The 21,356-nt window shown below is 56.6% G+C and overlaps 1 protein-coding gene across 13 annotated transcripts in view; it reads left to right on the top strand.

The window, feature by feature from the left end:
• Positions 1-21,356, top strand: part of maml3 (mastermind-like transcriptional coactivator 3) — a 149,308-nt gene that overhangs the window by 77,101 nt on the left and 50,851 nt on the right. For all 13 annotated transcript variants that reach the window (XR_010329881.1, XR_010329884.1, XR_010329879.1 and 10 more), the window contains exon 2: positions 13,670-15,262. Coding sequence is in view for 4 of the 13 variants with exons in the window: in XM_064334540.1 (XP_064190610.1) it covers positions 13,670-15,262 (1,593 nt within the window). In the remaining 9 variants the exon portion in view is untranslated. The remainder of the gene's footprint in view (positions 1-13,669; positions 15,263-21,356) is intronic.

Below are 21,356 nucleotides of genomic sequence, written 5' to 3'. Positions count from 1 at the left end.
TGTGGGAGGAGCATGCAGGAATGGAGGTGGGTGATCTTAATAGACCCCAGACTGAGTCTCTGAAGTCTCTTCCCAGAAGACTGGTTTAAAAAGGGCGTTGTTTGTGAACATGATATCCCCCACCCCCCCGCTGCTGGTTGGTAGCTTTATACGGAACCACAACTTCCTGTGGTCACAAGCGTATGAGACGAGAATTGCTCACGTCCGTCACAAGTATAGCATACGGGGATCGAGTTATACCAGCCGGACTCCGATTGGGCCCCCCCCAGTGCAGTTAATATGGAGAGGCAGGCGCAGGGCTGGATTGGGTAGTCCGTCTGAAGACCGCGGAAATGAATGGTGAGTGTGTCACCCTCTCCAGCCTCCGGCCCCCGCGGGGTCTCAGGTTTCGGGGGCGCACGGCGAGCGAGCGTGGCGGAGAGCGCGTCTCCCCGCGTCTGGGCGGGTGAGTCATCGCGCGGGCCCGCGTTCCTCCGAGGCGTGAGGCTGAGTGGCGCTAATGAGAGAGTGAGGAAGATGAGTCAGGGACCTTCCTCCACACATCGCCTCCGGGGCGACGCACAGGTGCGGCACAAAGACGGGGTCACGTGGCGCGGTCTCCGTGGCAGCCGGGCCGGAGCTCTCCGACGGAGAGGCTGCGGAGTAGCGCCTGCGGTCCTCAGACCGCTAACGCACTCAGAGCTGGGCAGGCAGAGGGATTACACTGGTGGGAGCAAGGCTGTGATTGGCTGGCTGAAAAGAATGAGTGCACACGCTGCCCCCTGTGGAGTGCCTGGCGTAGAGTAGCCCTGTGTTTTCAGAGAGATCTGAGGTTGAAACTGGACTGTGGTGGCGTTGCCCCCGCCCCCCCTCTGGGATTCTGAGAGCGCAGCCGCACCGAAAGCCAAGCTTGCCCGGCCAGCTTCTCCTTTTCTTTCTGCCGTCCCCATGGAAACCCCCGGCCGCAAGCAGCACCTGCTCGCACAGTCGGGGGAAGCGGGGTGCTCGCTGTGGTCAAAGAGCTCCTGCGGCCCGGTGCATTGTGGGTAAGCCCATCTGCCTGTCCTCAGGGGTCAGGAGAAGGAGGGGGGGGGGGATTTTCACTGTGGCTGGCTGGGGACCAGGACTCAAGATCTGAAGGGGCTCATCTGAACTGTTGCAGCTACAACCGTTAAGATCCTTAACCCTTTAAAGTGTGAGATCACATATCTGATCAGAATGTTCTTATCTGAACATTCTACTGCTGATGTCACAATCGCTGCTGGTGACTGAAAGCAGTGGAGTTCTAGAACACTGAATTAGAATGTTGCAAAAGCATTCCCAAAAACTTGCTCTTCTGTGGGTTAATAATAATAGTACTAATCATGCAAATAATAATAATAATAATGATAACAGATTGCATTATGTAGTGTAAAGCACTTTATCGGTGAAATCGGCAAACTCAGCCGTCAACAGTATGAATCACCAACCTGCTCAGGAGCCATTTAGTGCCAAAAATGCTCTCTACGCACGAGCTGAGAGGCAGAAGGGACGTGATGGGCAAGCCCCGCCTCCATCAGACTGAGCGCATAATTAACCCTGCGTGCGGCGCTGCTGGTTGGTCAAACGGACGAGGTACAGTCGGCGTCCCTGGAACCCGAAAGGGTCTTTATTGTGAAGTGATAATCGCATTGTGATGATAGCAGATCAATAAGAGTAGATTGAGGCGGTTTGGTCTGGATGGAGATTGGTAACCGGGAAGGAGAGAGTTGGAGGGGGGAATAGTCCAGTAGTCCAGGCCTGATGGGCTGGGGCGGGATGGTCTGTAGGTGGGGTTATTTAAGGGGTCGAAGGTCATGCATGTAGCAGGCAACGGGCCCGTGTCTCTCCAGCAGGGACCGGAGACTGGAGGAAACGACCCAGAATGCACCTGCTCCCACCTCTCCGTCTCCTCCCCCTCTTCATCTCTCCCTCGCTCCCACCTCTCTGTCTCCTCGGTCCACAGTCCACCCTGATAGCAAACGAAACATGCCCTCCCCCCCCCACCACGCTCTACAAGCCAGAGCTAAAATACCATTTCCCGCTCGTCTCTCTGCAAGAAATTTACTGCTTCTCTCTCCTCCCTTCTCTCTGCCCCTCCCTCTCTCTCTCTCCTCCCTCCTTCTCTCTCTCCTCTCCCCTCCCCTCCCTCCCCTTTCTCTCTCTCTCTCTCTCTCTCTCTCCTCTCTCTCTCCCTCCCTCCCTTCCTCCCTCCCTCTCTCTCTCTCTCCCTCTCTCTCTGTCTCTCTCTCCCTCCTCTCCTCCCCCCCCCCCCGCACACACACAGGGCTGTGCAGTAATTGCTCTCTCTCGCTGTGTGGCTGATGCCTTTATTGGATTGGCGTAGGGTTTCCGTGGCTGTGTTTAACATGCAGGCAGCCCGTGCAGTGCAAACAGAGCCTGTGTTTAACCAGCCCAGCATTAAGGCAGTGAAACCGGGCGGGGGGCGGGGGGGTGTGGGGGGGGGGTCAGTGCGGAGGCGGGAGGCGGAAAGGGTGGGGGGGGGGGTGTAGCGTCGTTTAGGCAGAGGCGGCATCGCTTCGTGAACGGAAGCTCTGCTCACTGACGCCCTGCGCCCCCTTCTTCCTGTCCTCCTCAGTCCCATGTTCCCCAGCCTTCCTCCCCACAACACACTCACACGCACACACATAGATACACACACTTATAGACACACAGACACACACACACACACAAGCAAACCAAGAGAGGGGCGTGACGATACACACACACTTACACACACTAACCAGCACTGCGCGGCTCCTTAATATCCCAGCATGCACCAGCGTGCTGTCCCGCTCTGCCGCGGCCAGGCCCCGCCCGGCCCTGCCCGGCTCTTCCTGTGGCCCACAGATGGCACGGGCCCTGACCCAAACGCGGGGCTGAGCGGGGGGATATTTTTAAACCCTGCCCCCCCGGGCTTGTCCCCCGCCACACGGGCTGGGAGACTGGAAAGGGGGGGCCGCCGGCCGGCCACATGCCACACACCCCTCACCACGAAGACGCCGAGGAGGTGACCCCCCCTCCCCCCCGCTTACAACGCTCCCCCAACCCCCCCTCCCCCCCGCTTACAACGCTCCCCCACACCCCCCCTCCTTTCCAAAAAAACTAAAAGCAAAAGCAAAATGCCTTCAGGCTGGAAGGCACTGCCCCCTCATTTTTTCAAACACAGCTCTGTGTTGTCAGTCAATGCTGGTTGGCTGGCTGTCAGGTGTAGGGGACGTTTCATTGGTGGAAAAGATAATGCTCACTGGGGTGCCATCCATTCTCTTGTTTGCATTTCGGCAGTTGGCACGTTCCAATCCTGTCAGTTTCCCCGATTTAACTGCGTTGCTCATTTCGGTAACGTACGCGTTTTGACTGTGTGCCGCACGCAGTGCAGTGCCGGCGAGCTGGAGGCTAGCCTTTAGCCTGGCGGCAAGCTGGAGGCTAGCCTTTAGCCTGACTGCGAGCTGGAGGCTAGCGTTTAGCCTGGCGGCGAGCTGGAGGCTAGCCTTTAGCCTGACTGCGAGCTGGAGGCTAGCCTTTAGCCTGGCGGCGCGCTGGAGGCTAGCCTTTAGCCTGGCGGCAAGCTGGAGGCTAGCCTTTAGCCTGGTGGCGAGCTGGAGGCTAGCCTTTAGCCTGACTGCGAGCTGGAGGCTAGCCTTTAGCCTGGCGGCGAGGTGGAGGCTAGCCTTTAGCCTGGCGGCGAGCTGGAGGCTAGCCTTTAGCCTGGTGGCGAGCTGGAGGCTAGCCTTTAGCCTGACTGCGAGCTGGAGGCTAGCCTTTAGCCTGGCGGCGAGGTGGAGGCTAGCCTTTAGCCTGGCGGCGAGCTGGAGGCTAGCCTTTAGCCTGGTGGCGAGCTGGAGGCTAGCCTTTAGCCTGACTGCGAGCTGGAGGCTAGCCTTTAGCCTGACTGCGAGCTGGAGGCTAGCCTTTAGCCTGGCGGCGAGCTGGAAGCTAGCCTTTAGCCTGGCGGCGAGCTGGAGGCTAGCCTTTAGCCTGACTGCGAGCTGGAGGCTAGCCTTTAGCCTGACTGCGAGCTGGAGGCTAGCCTTTAGCCTGGCGGCGAGCTGGAAGCTGGCCTTTAGCCTGACGGCGAGCTGGAGGCTAGCCTTTAGCCTGGCGGCGAGCTGGAGGCTAGCCTTTAGCCTGGCGGCGAGCTGGAGGCTAGCCTTTAGCCTGGCGGCGAGCTGGAGGCTAGCCTTTAGCCTGGCGGCGAGCTGGAGGCTAGCCTTTAGCCTGGCGGCGAGCTGGAGGCTAGCCTTTAGCCTGGCGGCGAGCTGGAAGCTGGCCTTTAGCCTGGCGGCGAGCTGGAGGCTAGCCTTTAGCCTGGCGGCGAGGTGGAGGCTAGCCTTTAGCCTGGCGGCGAGCTGGAGGCTAGCCTTTAGCCTGGCGGCGAGCTGGAGGCTAGCCTTTAGCCTGGCGGCGAGGTGGAGGCTAGCCTTTAGCCTGGCGGCGAGCTGGAGGCTAGCCTTTAGCCTGGCGGCGCGCTGGAGGCTAGCCTTTAGCCTGGCGGCGCGCTGGAGGCTAGCCTTTAGCCTGGCGGCGCGCTGGAGGCTAGCGTTTAGCCTGGCAGCGAGCTGGAGGCTAGCGTTTAGCCTGGCGGCGCGCTGGAGGCTAGCGTTTAGCCTGGCGGCGAGCTGGAGGCTAGCGTTTAGCCTGGCAGCGAGCTGGAGGCTAGCGTTTAGCCTGGCAGCGAGCTGGAGGCTAGCGTTTAGCCTGGCAGCGAGCTGGAGGCTAGCGTTTAGCCTGGCGGCGAGCTGGAGGCTAGCGTTTAGCCTGACTGTACGGACTGTCAGCGCGCAATGACACGCTTTTTTTTAAGCAGCCACTTCCAGATTTACTCAGGGAGGAGGAGCGGAGTCACCCACTGTATCCGTTTGAGATTGAAGAGGCAGGAAGTTAAGTTGAGGAGCGGGGGGTGCTGGGGGGGGCGGGACGCACAGATGTATCCTAATGAAAGTGTTAGCGGCGGCGCAGTCCTCACGTCCGCGTCTTGCCGTGTGCATCCAGAGGCCCCCGTCGCCCTGGCGTTCAGTGCCCTAATTAAAGCCACGTTTGATTAAACCAGCTAATTTCACAGTCTGGCGACGAGAACCAGGCAGTCCTCACCCGAAAGTGTTGGGGTAGGGGGGCGGGTGCAGGTGTGGGCGGGGGGGTGGGGGTGAAGTTACTTTCCCAGGACCAGGAGAGTCACAGAACCCCAAAGCGTCCCACACCGGCTTCTAGATTCACCAGATTCATCAGCGGCCGTTTGGTTCTTTACAGAAAGATTTATTCACAACAACGACATATTTGCAAAACCGATGACCCCAATGACCTTCTATTCTATTTATTAATTTGGCATGTGGTGAAATGTCACCTTGAGAAATTTTGCTCCTCTCTTCACCTGAAATTTGTCTATCAAAAACCCCCCAAAAAAACACGGAGAGGGGCGTCGGGTGCGGGGAAGCCGGGGTGGCGGCAGGTCTGGGGTGCGGTTTGGGTTCGGTTTGGCTCTGCGGGAGCGTCGGAGTGTGTGTGTGTGTGTGTGTGTGTGGGCGTGTGCTTGTGTGCGTTTGTGCATTTGTGTGCGTACGTGCGTTCGTGTACTCTTGTGTGCAGGTGTGTAAATACACACACGCGGTCTGCGTGTGGCTTGAACACTAAGCGCACTTCTCCTCTCCTTCCCGCATCTTTAAACACAGACCCACCGTACTGAAGGGCTGTGCTTCATCGCGAAGAGGAGCGTGAAGTAGCGCAATTAATCCGTACGGTCATGCTTCACGCGTTTCTAAGACGCGCTTCACTGCCGTGAGCGAGCGGGGAGAAGGGTGTTTTGACCTACCTGCTCGTGAGAAGTGTTGACCTACCTTGCTGTGAAAGATGGTGTCACAGAGCCTGCTCTGGTGAAGAAGATGTGCTGATAGCTTGCTCTGGGAAAGGGAGTGTTCGACAGCTGCTGAAGGATGGTGTTGAGCAGCTGTCGGTGAGAGAAGGAGTGGTTGTTCCGAACATATCCGCTCTGTGTAGAGAATGGATGGGTGTTCTGAGCACTAGCGTTGCTCTGTGTGAGAGAAAGTGATATGCGTTGTTGAACAGCCTGGCTCTGTGTGAGAGAAAGGGATGTGGTTGTTCTGAGCACTAGCCTCTGCTCTGTGTGAGAGAAAGGGATGTGGTTGTTCTGAGCACTAGCCTCTGCTCTGTGTGAGAGAAAGGGATGTGGGTGTTCTGAACACCGCCTCTGCTCTGTGTGAGAGAAGGGATGTGGTTGTTCTGACACTAGCCTCTGCTCTGTGAGAGAAAGGGATGTGGTTGTTCTGAACACTAGCCTCTGCTCTGTGTGAGAGAAAGGGATGTGGTTGTTCTGAACACGAGCCTCTGCTCTTGTGAGAGAAAGGGATGTGGTTGTTCTGAACGCGAGCCTCTGCTCTGTGTGAGAGAAAGGGATGTGGTTGTTCTGAGCACGAGCCTCTGCTCTGTGTGAGAGAAAGGGATGTGGTTGTTCTGAACACTAGCCTCTGCTCTGTGTGAGAGAAAGGGATGTGGTTGTTCTGAACACTAGCCTCTGCTCTGTGTGAGAGAAAGGGATGTGGTTGTTCTGAACACGCGCCTCTGCTCTGTGTGAGAGAAAGGGATGTGGTTGTTCTGAGCACTAGCCTCTGCTCTCTGTGAGAGAAAGGGATGTGGTTGTTCTGAACGCGCGCCTCTGCTCTGTGTGAAAAGGAGAGGACGGCGTTCTTCCGTCCGAGGGAGGCTCTTCTCAGTTTGGTAACCGCGGTGAATATGTATGAGGAGCGTACCGCGCGGCGGTGAATACGAGATAATTTGTTACGCTTGGTGCTAATAGCGGTGAGCTGGTGAGCGGGGAGAGGCGGGTGAGATGCGCGCAGGAATCGGCCCATTTGAGATAAAATTAGGCTTTTAGCCGAAATTTAACCAGCTGCTCTTTGAAGTGCTGAACCCCTGAACTAAAGACCTGGCCCAGACAAATTTCACTAACGGGAAAAACGAGGATAAGAGGAGACGCTTCCTCATATGCAGGTGAATAAAGTTTTTTTGGCTGCGATCGCAGTCACGGTCCCACCTAGGGCGCCCCCTGTGGCTGGGGGGTGTTAGCGCATCTAGGGTCATTACTGCCGAACAGCATTCACACTGTGCCCCTGCTGAATTTGGGGAAGTCCCTCTAAAGGCCAACTAAAGGACTATTTTCTGAAAAAAATTACCCATAATTCATCCACAAAAAGTAACATAACACGTGGATCTAATCAAGCCTTAAAATTAGGTTTATTTAGTATTTTTTTGTTGAAAAAGTGAATCAGTGCTTGAGAAAACCCAAGGGCAGGGGTCCGGTTCCAATCACACCACGATACGAGCCATTTTAATTTCATTTGTGTGGTTTATCCCAACACAAGACACCTTAAAGCACTTATGCTGTAATGAGATGTTTATGATGTCCTTTGAGTTAAAATGTGTAAAACATTAACTCACCTGGCTGCAGGATTTAAATGTTGCATTTAAAGACTGTCACACACTGCGTGGCGTTTGCATCTGGTTTCTCATGGTCTTGTTCTTGGGGGTGGGGGGGGGGGTGACAGTGTGCAGTTCATTGGCGGAAAGGGGGGGGGTGGGGCTCGCTGAAGCAGGGCTGAGACTGAACCGTGACTAGTATTGGCTCATTAGCAATCCTGCGTAGGCAGCTGCTCCATCACTAACCTGGGTGGGGGGGGGGGGGCGGGGGGAGTGGGTGGGGGCTGCCCTGCGTGTGGCCGCCTGTGTCACAGAACGAGGTCCCATCCCCCAAAATCAACCGCGGTCACACCCTGACCCCCCTGCACCCGCCAAGGTGACCCTGTCGTGTGTGTGTGTGTGTGTGTGTGTGTACACAGAGGAAAGGAGCGTGTGCAGCGGGACCGTCCTGCGTGTGTGTGTGTAACCGTGTTTATGTCCTGCCTCTGTGGTCACACACTCATCAGGTGCTCAGCAGTATTAGCGTTGGACGCCTCGATTGAGAAATGAGCCGCACTGTTGCTCAGTACCAGCCCTCCTCTTATGTGAGATTCGCTGGTAAAGTAGCTGTTTGTTCTGCCTGTCTGTCTTTGTAATGCGGAATTCTTTTGGGGGGGGGAGGGGGGGGCAGGGAGGGGAGTCAGGGGAAGGGAAAAAGACCCTGTTGTATATTCAGCTGAGGACAGAAAAGCAGCGAGCTCACAATGGCTGGAGGCTGCCCGGTCATTTCCTGTACATTATTGGCATAGCTGTCCACTGCCATCAGCGCGGAAGGGGGGGGCAGGGGGGGGGAGGCCGGCTGCGCACGGCGCTGGAGCAGGAGGTTGCTATAACAACCGCACCTTGGTGGTTCTCTTCTCTCCCCCCCCTCCCCCACCCCTACCCTGACAAATGAGTCTCTGCTGTTGGTGGGATTTGGAGCAAAAGCAGCTCCTTTAGTCAGATGAAAGGGCTGTCGTCTGTCTGAAGAGCTCTTCTGTCTCCCCTCCCTCCCTCCCTCCCTCCCTCTGTCTTTCTCTGCCTGCCCCCTCTCTCTCTCTCTCTGTCTGTCTCTGTTTCTCTCTCTGTCTCTCTCCCTCTCTCGGCTTCTCTGTCTCTCCCGCTCTCTCTCTCTGTCCCTCTCTCCCTTTCTCTCTCTCTCTCACTCTCTCTCTCTCTCTCTATCCCTCCGTCACTCTCTCTCTCTCTCTCTCTCTATCCCTCTCTCACTCTCTCTCTCTCTCGATAAAGACAGCACATGCGACAGCCTGTTCTTGTGTGAGCTGCAGACTAGTGAACTGGCGGGCGGGGCAGGGGTGGGAGTGGAGGGGCGGGCGGAGGGAGGGAGGGGGGGGACAAACAAGGCCCTGCTTTTAATGCTCGACGCCACAGAGTCGTTCCCCCCCCCGGGTGCGGGCAGCGGGGGGCCGGGGGCGGGGGCGGGGGCGGGGGCCGGTCTGCTCATTTCGCTTCTCGCCGGAAAACTGGAGGGCGGCTCGCTGAGGCTTCTTGTCGCCTGCGACGGGCTGCCGCACCGCCGGCTTCCTCCCCGCCGTCCTGCCGATCCTACCGCCGCTTCCGAGGCTCGCTGCCTGGCGACGAAGCCGCGCGATGACGGGAATTCACCCTTAAAGCTGAGAGGCGCTGCCGCTGTCAGAAAAGAGCAGGTTTTTTTGAGATTCGCCACCTCGTATTTCACAGGGAAGCCGACGGCGCTGTGCCAGCGAACGCTGGATTGCGTTTCGATGCGCCGGGTGGGCGGGGCGAGGGGGGGGGGGCGAGGGGGGGTCACCGTTCAGAGCAAAATGCCCCCTCCTTTTGCGTTCACGGGAGAGGTGCTAGAATTCCGCGTTTCCCCCGCGCGCGTGGGGGAAGATTGACAGCGCGTCTAATCATCTTTACGACCAGATAAATGCTATTGATATTGACAGGCGCCCCCCACAGCTGGCCCCCCCGATTTACAGCCGCCGGGGCAGGGGAAGGGGGTCCGGCGGGAGCACAAAGAAAAACAAACGATGGCGCGTTTCAGAAATGACTCGCATAAAGACGGTTTTGAAAGCAAGGGAAGAAGACTAGGAACCCCCCCCCCTCCTTTCCACATACCAGATGATCTATTTATCTTGTCGAATTTCTCCTCCGTAAACAAGGGCCTCGCTCCCCCGCGCCCCCCCGCGCCCCCTCCCCCTCTCGTTCCTCGGGGAAGGGGAGGGGGGGGGAGGAGGCACACGCAGAAGGGCAGTGAATCTCGTTATTTAAAAAATTTCATTTGGCAGGAGTCACAGCGACGCTCGAGCGGCCGCCTGGTGAGACAAACAGGGAGCCGCGGCGGCTAACGGGCGCTACGCCGTGGCTAACGGTGGCTAACGTGCGCTACGCCGTGGCTAACGGGCGCTATGCCACGGCTAACGGGCGCTACCCCGCGGCTAACGGTGGCTAACGTGCGCTACGCCGTGGCTAACGGGCGCTATGCCACGGCTAACGGGCGCTACGCCGCGGCTAACGTGCGCTACGCCGTGGCTAATGGGCGCTACGCTGTGGCTAACGGTGGCTAACGGCGGCGTGATGGGTATCGCTGTACTGTAATTAGCGAGCCGCCCTCTTAATGAGCGCACCTGGAGTGTAATTACCGCACACCCGGCCCGGTGCCGAGGCGTTACGCACGGGAGGGGCTGAAGTGGGGGGGTCTAATGCGGTCTCCGTTGTTTGGGGTGACCCGGGTGCACCGACTCGTCGAGTCTTTTCACAAATATTTACCGTCGAGCCGTAAAGTGCCCCCCCCCCCACTGTCAGTGTCACTAGCGTTCCGCACCGGCAGCATAGTCAAACCCCCGCCCCCCCCCTCCTTTCCCCCAACGTCGCAGGACCGCTTAACGCACCGGTTGTTACCGTCAGAAAATCGGGTTTGTGTAACGGGGGGGGGAGGCGATGCTCAGGGTTGGGGGTGGTGACATTAGCCATCAGGTGACCCCCCCCCAGGGGGCAGAAGGCCGATGTCACGCTGTAATTGCGCCTCTCCACTGAATGGTGACGTGAGTGCCGTGTGGTCGTCTTCAAGGGACAAAAGGACTCCTCTTGTGATGAGCGGGCGAGAGAGCTCTGCAGCGGCGGGAGAGAGAGCCGTGCGGGAGGCGAGCTGTGGAAACGCCTGCCGCAGAACGAGGGAGAGCGTCTAGGGGAGGGATCACCCCATCCCCCACCCCCCCATCCCCCACCCCTCCCACACAGTCCCCATCGCTCCCCGGCTCTCTCTCTAAATCTCTCCTTCCTCTCCCTCTCTCTCTCTCTGTCTGTCTCGCTCTCTCTCTCTCCTTCCTCTTTCTTTCTCTCTTTCTCTCTCTCTCTCTCTCGATGTTCCTTCTTTGGGGGGAGGAGTGGGGGGGGGTCAGAATTCCCTCTGAATATTTTGTCTTAATGTTCCAGTTGAATAACAATGCGAGTCATCTCCAGGTTTTTGAATTGCATCTCGGTTTCTGAGTTCTTGTCGTCCCCCGTGACGTCCCCCGTGACTACTTAAGATTGTTCATTTGTTCTGGCAGTGGGGGGAAGGGCGGACATCGAAGAACAAATAATGCTGAAATTTTTAATGATTGTTTTATATGATTTCACCCGGCAGCGCATGATCTCAGCATTGACAGATAGTCCTGTTGCTCATCCAATCTTTCCTGCGTTGGTCATGTCAAGAGGCCGCCGCTCTCAGAAAGTTGGAGATTGAACCACAGTGCAATTTCACATCTGAAAGCACATGCTTACGAACACGCACACGCACATGCACACGCACACACATGACACACGCACACGCACATGCACACGCACACACATGACACACGCACACGCACATGTACACGCGCACACACGCACACACATTTTTTAACAGAATTGTTGATGTAAGTGTAAAACATATATACGTGCTTTGTAGCCTTCTGTTTCTATGAAAATAAACCCCCGGCCAAGTTTTGCTCCAAACTAATCAGCGTCTTGGCTCCCGAAAATATAAAACTAGACTACTTCCAGTGGTATAATATAATACCAAATGGGAAAAAAATGATTCAGGCACATTTTAATAATCGTAGTTTACTGAAGTTCAGAAGAGGCAAATCATGGTGTGGGTGGAGGGGGGGGGAGGAAGATTGTTGAACTTGAATATTTCTGAAGCTGTCATGAAATTGCGTTTTTTCCATTTTTTTTTCTTTTATTGAAAAGCTTGCATAGCTTGTTTTTCATCGTCGAAATGAATGCGAAAGGCTTTACCCACTTGTTTCACCGAAAAAGGGAATTTATTTCATAGTTGAACAGTTTAATAATAATTCCAGGGAGGTGAGCGGTTTATTTTGAGAGGTGAAAATTGCACAATAAAAAGTTGGCAAATACGCGTGGTGGTGGAATGCGTGGTTGGCGGTGGCTTGCTAATGAGGATAAGCAGAGGTGAATGAACCCACTGCAGGGCCTCTTACTGCACACTTTATGGATACTGATCTTTCGTATGAAAACGTGTGAAGCAAATATTATTATGACATATATATATACTGTATGTAGTATAGCATCTTTAAATTGAAATGTTTACAGCACCTCTAACAGGCCCCTACTTGCTGGGTTTGCTGAGCGGTTTTACAAATTATGCAGCTTGCATTTTTCCCGGGCACAGTTTACTCTCTTTAGGCATGAATTAGTACAGGAGTCTAATGGGACTCAACCCCGCAACCTCCTGCCAGTAGCCCGTCCCTGTGTTCTGACTCCTGAACCCCGATATTCATGTAGCCTAAACCCCTCCACCCGGACGTGTCACTGATATTTATCTAGGAGGGGATGTTCTGTGGCAGTCCGAGGTCCGTGTTCTCTGGGTGAACAGCAGCCAGGACAGAATGTGCTGTGGCTGAGAGGCAGGAGAAGGAATTTGGTGGCAATGGAGGACTGCCGGCTCGCGGCCTCCCTCTCCATCTTGGTACCGAGCGTCTAACAGCTCTGATTTCCCCACTCCCCCTCTTCAGTCGGCATCGCCGCTGCTGGCCCCTGCATGGCCCTGCCCAGTCCTCGCTCCCCCCCGGCCCCTGCCCAGCCCCCGCCTGCCCCCCTCCCCCCGTGCCCATCCCACCCCCCACCCCCTGCCCAGCCCCCGCCTGCCCCCCTCCCCCCCCCGACTGCAGATTCCAGGCCGTATGTAATGACTCAGATGAGTTAAGCGGGAGACGGCGGTACAATAAGCGCTCGCGAAGTGTGAACAATGAAAAGTTCGTCAACTGTCATTTTTCAGCTCCGATTCCTTCCGCCGTGCTCCCCCCCCCCCCCCAGAGATAATGATTAAGTGCTAACAGCCAGTCGTTATTGCGCTGTTGTTCTCTGTCTCTCCCTCTCTCTCTCCCTCTCTGTCTCTCACTATGCAATATATTCTCTTCTGGAAGCGAGACAAGGACAGTTGGTGAATATTGAGCTTTCTTAGATGGGGGGGGGAGGTGTTTTAACAATTTGAATTGTGACAAAACCGGCTTGCTTTGGGGAGTCGAGGCGTGGCGTGGTGTTCTGATTTGAAGCCCCTTGTAACTGCCTCCCAGGAGAGCCGTGTTGAGGACTGCCTGAGTGTCTGTGCAGAGCACTGCATGAGCAGGGAACTGGAGATACTGAACACTGAAGGTGCGGTAGTTTGTACGCTGACCTAGAATGTTCTGCGCCACACTGCTGAAAACAGACCTGCTGGACTTGAAAGTTGGGAGAGAACTTCCAACAGGCGAGTAATTAAACATGGCGAAGTGGGGACGCCCCAATGCTCCCGAAAAGACTCCAGTATGCCAGCTGTGATCGTAAAGAGATGCTTGCTATTCTCCTCCAGCAGTCATGAGAAGTAAGAGAGTTATTAGCAGGCACCTTCATTTATAACTGCTTTGTCGTAAGAACCCTTGGTTTTGGCCCAGGCTGGTCTGAACACTCTGTTGCTTGGAGATGAGGTTGTTGAGCTGAGGCTGGGGTGGGGTGTTGCTTAGCGATGAGATTGTGGTGCTGATGCTGGGCTGGGGTGGGGTGTTGCTTAGCGATGAGATTGTGGTGCTGATGCTGGGCTGGGGTGGGGTGTTGCTTAGCGATGAGGTTGTGGTGCTGATGCTGGGCTGGGGTGGGGTGTTGCTTAGCGATGAGATTGTGGTGCTGATGCTGGCTGGGTGGGGTGTGTGGCTGCCGTGTGCTGTCCCGTGGTGTGCTGTCCCGTGGCTAAGTTCCTCTCCCGGTTTTGTTTCGGCAGCTGCAGGAGACGGTGAAGCGGAAGCTGGACAGCGCGCGGTCGCCGCTGAACGGCGAGCAGAACGGCGTGTGCGATGGGAACTTCTCGCCCCACCCGAAACGGCTCCGCAAGGAGGGTCCCGCGGGCGGCCTGGACCCACTGGCCGGCCTGCCCAACAGCGCGCCCCCCTCCGCCTCGCCCCTCCACCAAATGGACATCAAGCCCCCGCTGGGCATGCCCAACAACGCCGGCGGCGTCGGCGGAAACAACCACGTCCCCGGCCGGCCGGACGACCTGGGCAAGAACGGGGGCCTGCCGGACATGAAGCTGAACGGCTCGCTGGACCTGGACGACGGCTTCGGCCTGCTCAAGGACCTGAAGCAGGAGCCGCTGGACGACGGGGCGGGCATGGAGTCCTCCGACACCTCGCTGTCCAATCAGAACAAGCTGTTCTCCGACATCAACCTGAACGACCAGGAGTGGCAGGAGCTGATCGACGAGCTGGCCAACACCGTGCCGGAGGACGACATGCACGACCTGTTCAACGAGGACTTCGAGGAGAAGAAGGAGGCGGAGTTCACGCGGCAGGCGGCGCAGACGCCCCTCCCCCAGGAGCCGGCGTCGGCCCCGCCCCCGCAGAGCGCCCCGCTGCCCATGAGCTCGCCGCAGGTCCGGCCCTCGTCCTCGGGGCCGCCCTTCATCGCCGCCGCCGCCGCCAGCGGGACGCCGCCCCAGCAGCCGCTGCAGCAGTCCCCCGCCGTCGCCATGGCCACGGGCTCGCCCGCCAACTGCGTGGCGCGGTCGCCGCAGACGCCCACCCAGGCCCCGGCGCAGGCGTCCCGCCCGGGGAACGGCTTCCTGATGAACCCGGGCGGCGGCGTGGGGCCCGTGCCCGCCCCGGGGGCCGCCGGCGGTTCGGGCCAGGGTGGGGGCGGCGGGCCGGGGCAGGGGCAGGTCCCGCCCTCCACGTCGGAGCTGTCCCCCGCGGAGCAGCTGAAGCAGCTGGCCTCCCAGCAGCAGCAGCGGGCCAAGCTCATCCAGAAGCACCAGCAGCAGCAGCAGCAGCAGCAGACGCAAGCCGCCAACTGGTCCCCCGCGGGGGCGCCTTCCAGCCCCTACGGGGGGGGCCCCTTCAACCCCGACAAACCAAATAGCCCCATGATGTACCCGCAAGCCTTTAACAGCCAGAACCCCATGGTGGCGGCCATGGCGGGGAACCCTCAGAAGGCCGCCATGAACAACTACCTCCCCCCGAATCACATGACCATGATCTCCCAGCAGCCCGGCGGCATGGGGCAGGCGGCCATGAGCAAGCAGCAGGCGGCCATGCTGTCCTACAGCAACACCAAGCCGCTCAGCCACTTCAGCGCGGTGGAGCACGGGGGCCAGCGGATGACCCCGCCCATGGCCGGCGCGGGGAAGAGCCCCATGATGCCCTACATGCAGGCGCCGGCGGGGCAGGGGGCGGGGCAGGTGCCCGTCCCGCCCCAGGCGCAGGGGCAGATGGGGGGGGGTCAGGGCTCCCACCTGACGGAGGAGCAGAAGCGCATGCTGCTGATGAAGCAGAAGCTGAGCCAGAGCATGTCGTACGGCGCCATGCAGCCCCACGGGCAGGTAAGCGCCCCCCCGCCCCCCCCTCACCCCCCCTCACCCACCCCTCCCCCCCCCCGCACGGCCGCCGCGTCTGTGCGCTCGTGTGGGCGGGGTCAGCCGAAACGGCCAGGGTCGGTGTTACCCGCACCCTGTCCTCCAGAACGTGGACCCCCCCCCACATCGCGAAAACCAAAAAAAAAAGAGATTGTCAACCTCAACAAGTATGTCAGTCTTGTGTTCAGATTTATCGTCTTATTTCTGTTACTTTTTTTTTTTTGCTAAATAAGATGAAAATGTTGCCAATGAGGTGCGACCGTTTCTCACGAGTCGAAGCTCGTTTATCACATGGGGTGAGACTCATTTCGAGATTTGCCGGTGGGGTAAGAAAATTTGACTTGAGAAGCCAACAGTCAACTTTAAACAAGCTAATATTTTCTACTCGAGAGAAGAAAAAAAAGAAGATTTTAAGTCTCATTACAAGACTAAAACACTTAAGACACTTTTTTTTTGTAGCGCGGAAAGTGTGTTTCGGTGTATCATATTCTGACGCCAAAGTCATTCTCCTATTCTGTCTTTTTTTTGGTGTTGTGTACTAGTTTTGAGGGCATGTTGGTGGGAAATTTCACCCAGATTTCCTTTGAAAGAAAGGAACGTTATTCTTGGGCAAGTTTTGTTGAAAGCTGCTCTCTTATGTAGGTCATAGCTGCTTGCGGGAGGAGTGGGGGGGAGTACGGGGGGGTGGGTGAGGGGGTGTCAGTTCCTACCTGTCTCCTCTGTGTGGAGCTGGCGTGTGCTCCTGCCCCCAGGGTGGGGGTGGGGGGGTGGGGGCACCGTAGAACATGTGACTGAAGCCAGACACCCGTCTCCTGGATACAGCAGCTTCTCAGCGTTGCTCAATGCAGGCCACACCATCAAATTATTATTATTATTATTATTATTATTCTTATTCTTATTAATAATAAAAGTGGTAATAATACTCGTTTTGACCCTTATGTCCATCCCCACCATCCCTGTTGGTCATAATTGCACATCATTAGTGTCAGTGATAAAGTACCTGGGGTTTACCTGCTTCAACAAGGTGCCCAACCTGAGCCCAACCTGGGCATGGGGGTGTGAAGTGCCCGTCTGGCGCATGTGTGCCCATTCCGTAGCTTGTTGTGCGCCACTCTCTGTGCTGTCCGCTTGTTTGCGCCCGCTCTCTGTTAGTGGATGCTGTGCCATTGGTAGCTGTGCCCGCTCTCTGTTTGAGCTGTGGAATGAGCTGTGCCCACTCTCTGTGTAGCTGTGCCCGCTCTCTGTTTGAGCTGTGGCTAGCTGCCGCTGAGCTGTGCCGCTCTTTTGCTTGCCTCGTGAGCTTGGCTCTTGTTCTGTGTCGCTATGATGAGCTTGTTGACTGTCGGTGTGGGAGGGCAGGATGGTGCTAATCCCTCCTCGTGAGCTTGTGGACGAACCCGACCTTTTCGCGCACGACTGCGAGCCGCGATTCCGCGATGAGGCGATGCCGCGATTCCGCGATGCCGCGACCGCGATGCCGCTTCGCGGGCTCTGCGATGGAGTCGAGCTCAGGGCCGAGAGCGGGGCCGCTAGAAACCACAGTGTGTGTGTTTTACTCTTCTTTTGTTTTGTGTGTGCACCGTTTAGCATCATTAAGCGAGTGTTTTTGTTGACATTTAAACCCTGCTACTGTAAAAAGGAGACGCGTGGCGCGCTATGGTGCTAATGGTGTTTAAATCCCAAACGCAGGTTTATCTCTCCTCTCCTTCCTCTGGCTTTGGGCTCAGCCTCTGCGCAGGTGTAGCTGTGCCCCCCTCCCCTCCCCCCCTCACACCGAATCCTCGGGCAGTTTAACAATAGCCAGACATCGAAAACTAATAAAGGGGCAGATTTATTGAAATGAGAGTTGGCGGGAGTGGCGGGTTGAGGGTCTTTTTTTCGGCGAAGCTGATTGGCTGCCGCGTTTCCGCAGTCGCAGCAGAAGGGAAGACGGATGATGATGCGAGCGGCGCGGGAGCGGGGGGGGGGGCGTACGGGGGGGCTCGCAGCCTCGCGGACCGCCGCTCGCGGGGGTGTGGGGGGGGGGTCATTACCGCCACCCCGCGCGGGCTCCTCAGCCACGCACCTGCACTGCAGTGCCATCACTCCTGCCGGTTCCCGCGGGCCGTTGTACGCAGCAAGCGTGTAGCGGTCCGCTCCGGGGCGGCGGGGTGCATCGGGACGCTACACGCTACACGCTAATGAGACGCTGATCACACGCCGTGTGCACATCGCAGGGGTTTTATTTTATTTCAGGTGGAATGTGCAGAATTTCATGCGTGAGGACCGGACGGTTCCTCTGGCTTTGGGAGCGAATGTGTTCTGTGTGCAGCTGAGTCTGCTCTGTCTGCAGGGAGGGGAGGGGAGAGGAGAGGGGGGTCAGGCAACGGATAGTCTCCTGGGGTTATTGATTATTGGGCGAGCTGGGGTTGTGTGTGCGCGTGTGGGGGGTGTGTGTGTGTGTGGGTGTGTGTGTGTGTGTGTGTGTGTGTGTGTGTTTCGGGTGTGTGTGTGTGTGTGTGTGTTTGTTTGGGGGTGTGTGTGTGTGTGTGTGCGTGTTTGGGGGGTGTGTGTGTGTTTGGGGTGTGTGTATGACCCTTATTTACGCTCAGTGTGGGCGGAGCTGGGCTCTCTGAGGTGGGGCAGCAGCGCTGGGAGCCGTTGTGTGAGCTCGTGTGAGCTCGTTAGCGCGTGGCTAGGATGCCGCTCTCGTTAGGCTGGGACGCCGCTGGTTAGTCGGGGCTTTAATCGCTGCTCCTCGGTTTTTGCATATTTGCGCCGCGGTAATTTGCTCTCCGGCGAGCGAGCGGAAAAAAAGGCGGCGTTGCCGTGGCGCCCGGGCTCGGCGGCTAATGGGTTGTGAAGAGCGGGTGCTTCAGAGCGCTGATAGGAAGATGAGGTTTGATGGGCGCGCAAATGGCCCACTTAGGAGGGCTTATTGTTGATAATAAAGCCCCGCTTGTCTCCGGCGTCTGGACTGGCTGGCGTGGTGAAGAGCAGCTGAGAGGGAGGGGGAGGGGGAGCTGGGGGGGGGGGGGGGAGTGGGTGGGGGGGGGGTCATACATATCTCCGCCCACAGTCTTCAGGAGGCTCCGCCCCTCTTCTCTGTCACTGTGGCCTGAGGAGTCTCTCCTGGGGGGCTGTCTCTGACAGAGCTAATAGCCTTGTGAGTCACGACAACAGAGCCTAACTACACCCCCCTCCCCGCTTAGCTACTGCCCCCCCCCCCCGCCACACACACACACACACACACACCACACACTCTCTCACTCATCAGATCACATCGCAAACCAGAGCAGCACCTGACCACCTCCTTTGTCTCCACAGCTGCGTCAGTGTCAGAGTTTAAAAAGCAGTCGCTCGCTGCCCGGAGAGAGAGGGAGGGAGAGAGAGAGAGAGAGAGAGAGAGAGGGAAAGGGAGGAGAGAGCGCGAGCGTGAGAGCGAAAGGGAGGAGAGAGAAAGAGATAGAGAGACAGAGACACAAAAGGAGGAGATAAAAAGGAAAAGACAAAAGAGGCTGTCCTTATCACCGCTAGACTCTCCCATTTTGTCAGTGCTGTGCATTAGTCCTGGTGAGCGGCTAGTGAAGGTGTTAGCGGTGTTAAGCTTCATCCGTTACCTCCCTGCATCGATTGGAGATCCTGCGCTGCAGCTGCATCCATCTGCAAACCGCATTTTTTAAAATCAAGTGTTACTTGAATCTGTCTGAAGATCTGAATCACAGTACAATGGAGTGAATGGAACCAAATAAGTATAAACCACCCTAAAATCGTTCTTGAATTAAATTGTGAATCATGAATCACGATTCTAATCAAATTGATCTTGAAGCGAGCATTCACATCCCTAAATGGGGTGCGTCACTCTTCTTTGGAACGGTTGGCATTTCAGTATTAACCCTGCCTGCTGCTCGTGATCCCCTTCTCCTGTACAAACTGCGCTTTGGCCTGACCAACCAGAAAGACACCGTCTACCTCCTTTACATTATCAAGGATGTACTTTAACATTTTTACGGTGTGCGATGACAAATACACATGTCACATATGTGATTAGAATGTTCTTGACTGAACATTCTAATGCTGATGTCACAATCACTGCTGGTGACTGAATTGGAATTTTGAGAAGAAATTTTCAAAAAACATATTCTTCACAGGGTTAAATTATGGTAATCATGAAACAAAGATCTCACACCAATCGGTATTTTCTCATAATTGTTTAACCAGACTGAGCGTAGCCTCTCAGCGTAGCGCCGTTCAGTAAACCTGTGAGGCTGGGCTGTAGTCTGATCACAGAACCGGCTGCCAGCCCCCCCCACCCCCCCCCCCACACAGGTGCAACTGTGCCAGGTGTGCTGCCGCATCCAGACCCCGTGTAACACATTAACATGCAGACGGTACAACTCGAATATTTCCTGACTGGCCGACATTTTAAAAACAAGCGTTAAATGTTTCTGGCCTGAAACGAGCTCTCTGCTTGTGTTGTCGAAAGCACTGTGTGGTGGGGGGGGGGGGGGTTAGCTGAGTCCACTTGGTCTGGACAGCAGCACTAATGAGGCACACAACAGGATAAACTTTACTCTTACAGGAGCACCGCGCTCAAAACCGCTGTTCAAAATCTTTTCACCATCAGAGACGAAACCTGCCCAGTTTAAAGAGTGCCTGTGAGCCCTTAGCAGTGAGGAAGGCCTTTATGAACCGTCTCAGGGCTGGACACTCACTTTGAGAATCGTGGAATATATGCAGTATTTTACTGGACATCACAGGAGAAGCTATGTGGCCATTGGTTGAGGTGAGGACAGACCAGTGCCTGCCCAATAGCAGCCTTCTTCAGCCTGGGGAGTGGGGACACTCACTAACAGAAACATATGAGTGAAATATAACGTCTTATACATTCAAATTATCAGTATTATTAATTACCAGCAGCGTGTGTCTTCTCATAGATATTTTTTGTCTTTATTGGAAACAACAATAAGGAATTATAACACAATGGCGCTAGCTAATAATAATATAATAATTGTTACTTGGCTTATTTATTTTGGCAGTGTAGTAATACCCATGTTGTGCTCTTGAGAGAGAGAGAGAGAGAGAGAGGGAGAGAGAGAGGTAATGGGGAGGAAAAGAGCAAAAGAAAGAGACCACCCTTTCTCTCCCCTCCCCCTCTCTCCTCTCCATGGAAGGAAGAGATATTGCTTTCTCTCTCTCTCTCTTTCTCTCACCCCTCCCTGCCTCTTGCTCTGGGTGGCGGCAGCCCCCCCCCCCCCACGCGCCCCCCCCCCCCCGGCGTGCTCAGGCACACGTGTCAGGGCTTGAACACGGCTGCTCTCAGATCCTGTAGAGAACTTCCTGGGGGGGTGGGAGCGGAGGAGGGAAAGGGGGGGCGGGGGGGGGGCAGGGGGCGGGGTCTGGTAAAGGGGGCTGCGGTGTGTTGCTGCCTGATGCGGCTGAGCAGCGCTCGCTCCGGGTGGAAGGGCTGCCCCCCCCTCCCCCCCCCCCCCCCCCGGCACGCGCAGTGAGCGGTAAACAAAGGGGGCAGGCGCCGGCGCCACGGAAACGGGCTGGTGACTGACTGATCGCCGCGGCGGCTCTGGCGGGGTTGGCGGGAGGAAACGGGGCGCGCTAACCCCGCGCCCCTCTCCCGCTCAAAACCGCCGCCGGGGAGACCTCCGTCTCACGCGCACCGCCGCTCGCTCTTCATCGCTGGCGTGAGGAAGAGGAGGCATTTAGACCAGGCAGAAACTACGCCCTTCCAGCCCTGTGAGACGCTGGCCGGTCCATAACCCCCCCAGCCTGGGACTGAGGGCTTCCCTTTGTCACGTGTCTGTGGAGCTTTGGGAGCAACAGGCTGAATAAAAGCTTAAAGAACAGTTCCTTAAAGACCATAGCCGCACTATAGTATCGCGCTGAAAATAAATCTGTGGCGGTGTATTTTTTTGGTGCGGCCTCTTACCTGTTCCTCATTTGTAAAAGATGTGCACGTTCCAGGCACACCGCGTCTCCTCTCAGAGCGTTCTGTTCCTTCAGCATCGCAGCTCGCTGGGCAGGCTTTGTTCCCGCCAACTTTATCCCCACTAAACTAAAAACTCTA

Source organism: Anguilla rostrata, chromosome 5 (assembly GCF_018555375.3).
Source record: "Anguilla rostrata isolate EN2019 chromosome 5, ASM1855537v3, whole genome shotgun sequence".
NCBI lineage: Eukaryota > Metazoa > Chordata > Actinopteri > Anguilliformes > Anguillidae > Anguilla > Anguilla rostrata.
The sequence above is the reverse complement of the archived record's forward strand: the minus strand, read 5'-3'. Positions and strand labels throughout refer to the sequence as shown.